Source organism: Arachis ipaensis, chromosome B05 (genome assembly GCF_000816755.2).
Source record: "Arachis ipaensis cultivar K30076 chromosome B05, Araip1.1, whole genome shotgun sequence".
Taxonomy (NCBI): domain Eukaryota; kingdom Viridiplantae; phylum Streptophyta; class Magnoliopsida; order Fabales; family Fabaceae; genus Arachis; species Arachis ipaensis.
Window position 1 is genome coordinate 108,060,006 of NC_029789.2, and position 3,828 is coordinate 108,063,833.

At 35.5% G+C, this 3,828-nt stretch overlaps 1 protein-coding gene across 2 annotated transcripts; it reads right to left on the reverse strand.

Moving 5' to 3' along the window:
- LOC107643789 (uncharacterized protein At1g26090, chloroplastic) lies at nucleotides 211-3,591 on the reverse strand. 2 transcript variants are annotated; one of them, XM_016347531.2, is made up of 7 exons: nucleotides 3,260-3,591; nucleotides 2,493-2,636; nucleotides 2,324-2,398; nucleotides 2,019-2,209; nucleotides 1,765-1,936; nucleotides 1,260-1,679; nucleotides 211-672 (listed from the first exon to the last, which is right to left on the reverse strand). In XM_016347531.2, the coding sequence occupies exons 1-7, from the start codon at nucleotides 3,470-3,472 to the stop codon at nucleotides 661-663; spliced, it is 1,227 nt and encodes a 408-aa protein (XP_016203017.1). In that variant the 5' UTR covers nucleotides 3,473-3,591; the 3' UTR covers nucleotides 211-660. The 2 variants fall into 2 exon arrangements, with proteins under 2 accessions (XP_016203017.1, XP_016203016.1); XM_016347530.2 differs by having other exon boundaries at nucleotides 211-677; nucleotides 3,260-3,590.

Below are 3,828 nucleotides of genomic sequence, written 5' to 3' on the forward strand. Positions count from 1 at the left end.
AATATAGCTCTATACAATTTTAATATAAAATAACTTTTGTATTATAAAATATTTTAAATAAAAAACACATCAAATTTAATATTAGTTTCTATATACTTTAATTAATTTTTAAATAATATAATATTTTTAAAATATCCTATATACTATCATTAATTTACCATCCCACTTATTGATCAGGTGTCACTCTAGTTCCATATAAATTCGAAAGGAGAAAGAAAAGGTGATACATTTGCTCCCACTTGCATAAACCAATATAACGGATGAAATGATGCATAAATGACGGCAATGTGCTATGCCCAGTCCTTGGCATGATTATTCATTAAACCGTTCTACATAGCTCATGGCCCATGCATAATACATAGAAGGTGAAGAGAATAATAACAAGAAAAAGACTAAAGCAATGGAATCTGGATACTCTGAAATGAACTGAGGAGATATATAGTGATAAAATGATAATGTAATCACTCTTTGGGTTAATAAGGTAACTTCAATTATAATGAAAGCTATTCACTTTACACATCTCTTTCTCTTTAGAGGATCCGAACTCATAGCATTGTAATAACAAGACTTCTCTCTGCGAATTTGGCTCCGCCAACCTTTCCTTGAATTTCTGGGGGCAACGGAATAACACGCCTTTGATCTCCTGCTTCTACCAACAGCTCAGATCCTCCTCTATACTACATTTATTGATTAAAGAATCCATTAAGCACCATTTAATTTTTCACTTTCAGTGAAGCGCAGTATTTGTGATAGATAAGAATCAGAATATAAGACTGCACGACAAGTGCAGGGAAAAAAAGTTTCAATTCAAACCATCTTTTTAATTCTTTCTTTACTAATAAAAGCTATTCGATGTTTTGCAAAGATGAACAGAGTTTGCAAACAAGTAAGTCCATCATTTATTAGTTTTCAATCTTGATCATTTATCAACCACAGACTTTTATGATTTCGTCATCCACCTGTTTGAAAATTTAAAATAAAAAATAGAAACGGAAGGCATAATGCTCAGGATTCAGGAAAAGGCCACATCCAAAGGGGTATAATGTAAGGAGCCTAACAAGTGGTTGATTTCACGGTTTTAACCCATTACCTTTTCCCTAGGCTCCCATTCAGATTGACACCAAATCATATTTGATTAATTTAATGTCAAAGAGCATCATGACATTAACCTTGTTTCTCGTAAATTCTTTTGAAAATAATGCATTCAATATCATGGCTGAAAAAGAATATATGACATGAGAGCAAAAGAATTAACATACTTGGTATAGCTTGATCTCTGATTTGTCGAAACCAGGCATGAAGAGAGTAACTGATTTTCGTTTCAAATCAAATTCAACCGGTGAGATAGCATAACCGTATTGACTTGCTTCGGAAGTAAGAAGATGCCTAGCATCTTTGTTGCTTGTGTCTAGTAGTACTCTGCGCCAATTGATTGGGCTATTCATTGATAAACTTGAAATGAAAGCAGAAGGCAGGGGTGAGAAACCTTTCTTTACTCTTTGTAAGGGTTCTAGATGTTGCGGCTGAGAGGTGAAGCCGAGAGCTGCAGATACTTGAGCACCAGCCTGGATTGTACAACCCCAATATCGCCTTGCCGAATTAACAGAGGTTGGATTATTCGGATCCATTACAAGGAAACAACCGAATCTCTGCCGGTTTGAGAAGGCAGAAGATCCTCTCTGGGTAACATAAAATCAACATAGAACCTTCAATCTTATGGTCTTGCTCCAAGGTAAAATTATATTCAACAATGTACACTCTTACCTCCAGCATTTGATCTAAAGTGTCCCATATTTCTGAGCTCGTTCTACCATTAAAGTAAGATCTGCTGCTACTTATTCTTACAGCTTCATCCACAAGTCTCAGGATTGAAGGAGCAGCGAATCTCCCAAGCTCAGTCTTCTCGGCCAATAGTCGGAGATATTTCAAGTACAATCTACAAGACCTCAAAATATCATACAAATGAAAATGACGTGAGTGAGCATGTGCGTAGATAAGATTAATTAGCAATTCCAAACCTTGCTTTACTGCTTGCACCTATGAACCGCAGTGTTTCCTCGCTGCTGATACCATCATAAACTATCACATCAAATTTATCGCCTTGACTCTTTGAAGCTGTACTACTCAAAAGTCCTACAAGCTTCTCAAGCGCAAATAATAAAAGAATCGAATCCATCGCAGGCATAATGCCAAGCTCTTCTCCAACAATCTATTATAAGACAGATAAATAAGAGCACAAGCCCCCCATAAAAGTTTGGCAAGAGAATTATATGTCCATGTAAACAAATAAACAACAACGGTAGATAACATATTACGTACCTACCCCTCCAAGTATGCCTTGTGTCATATTAAGCTGTGTATCTGCTTGCTTCAGAAGTTTGAGAGGTTCAAGAAGCATCTGCAATTAGCGAACAATACTCAGTCGATGACAATGAGACTAAAGTACAGAAGCCGACAAATTTACAGCAACACAAAAAAAGAAGAGGACATACTTTGGTTGTTTCCAACCTAACAGCCGAAAGATTTGTTCCACATTCGACATAATCAGTTCCAATCTTACAGTTGAGGAGGTAGTCAGCAGTGGTGTCTTGGCCATGTATCACTAAACATGTGTTCAATCCAGCCATTGCATAATGCTGAAATAACAGGCATACAGAAGGGAAAATAAAATAAACTACTTTTCTACTGTTGAAGTTGGATGACTATCTAAAAATTCTTGTCAGTATAAGATTAAAAGAAAGGGAAAAGTTGATTTGAAATTAGATTGCTTGGGTCCATAATCAACTTTATCAATAATCTTATTTTCTTTTCCCTTTCAGACACAATGCACCTTTCTAACAAATTTGTAAGTATACGTTGGTTAAACTTATAATGAATTTCCTTTCTCTTGAAAAGAAATTAATCCAAAAAAAAATAATTTTCATCCAAACACAAAGGGCGGGTCACAGATCATAAGCAACCTCCACATGCCGATATAAGAAAAGCTTATAACAATCACACAACAAAATTACTCCTTTTGAAAGAATTGGAATTCCACCACGTTAACCAGATCGGCACTTTTACTCTTATTCTTCTTTTTTATAAAACAAAAATGTTTATCTTCTAGCAATGCAGTTTTAAGACTGATCAGTATTTGAAATTGAAGTTAAAAGCTTTGTAAACTGCCTTTCTCTGTTTCATTTCCGTCATTTCACTTAAAACATAGCGTAACTGGAAACGAAGAACCACCAAAAAGTCTCAAATTGCAAACAAGAGGTACCTGAGCGGCGAAAATAGCGGCGGTTGTTTTTCCAGAGCCACCTTTGCCGAGGAAAGTGAGCAATTTGGTGGCTTGTGAGGTGGAAGCTGGAGAAGAATCCGAAGAAACCGCCGCAACGACGACACGTGGGCGAAGAAGAGGAGAAGTTGAAGGCGAAGTGGGGAGTCGTTGTCCTACAAGAACCGGAAACGACGGAGATGAAGCCACGCCCATCGCTGCCGATTTTCCACAATGAATTGAAAACGATTTGCAAGTTTGCAACTGAGGAACTGACTAGTGCCTACTCGTCTTTTCTTGGTAGTTGCTGATGGAATGTATCCTTCAATTTTTTTCCCCTCACATTTTTTATAAAGTGTGATTTCTTTAAAAAAAGTTGAGAAAAAAAAATTAAAAGAATTTATTTTCGTTATTTACTCATGATTTTTCTTAAACTATGAAAATGATATCCAAGATACTATCGTACTAACGACAAAAATAACTAAACATGATTAATGATTACTTGTTGTAAAATTTATTAATAATTTTAATTATGTTAATTATTTCTTATATTTTTAAATATATAGTATTCA

Coding starts and splice junctions, on each gene's coding strand:
- LOC107643789 (XM_016347530.2), bottom strand. CDS start 3,472: ATGGGCGTGGCTTCATCTCCGTCGTTTCCGGTTCTTGTAGGACAACGA. Junction 2,210..2,323: donor CACAAGGCATACTTGGAGGG/GTAGGTACGTAA, acceptor GTCTTATAATAG/ATTGTTGGAGAAGAGCTTGG. Junction 1,937..2,018: donor GGTGCAAGCAGTAAAGCAAG/GTTTGGAATTGC, acceptor GAGGTCTTGTAG/ATTGTACTTGAAATATCTCC.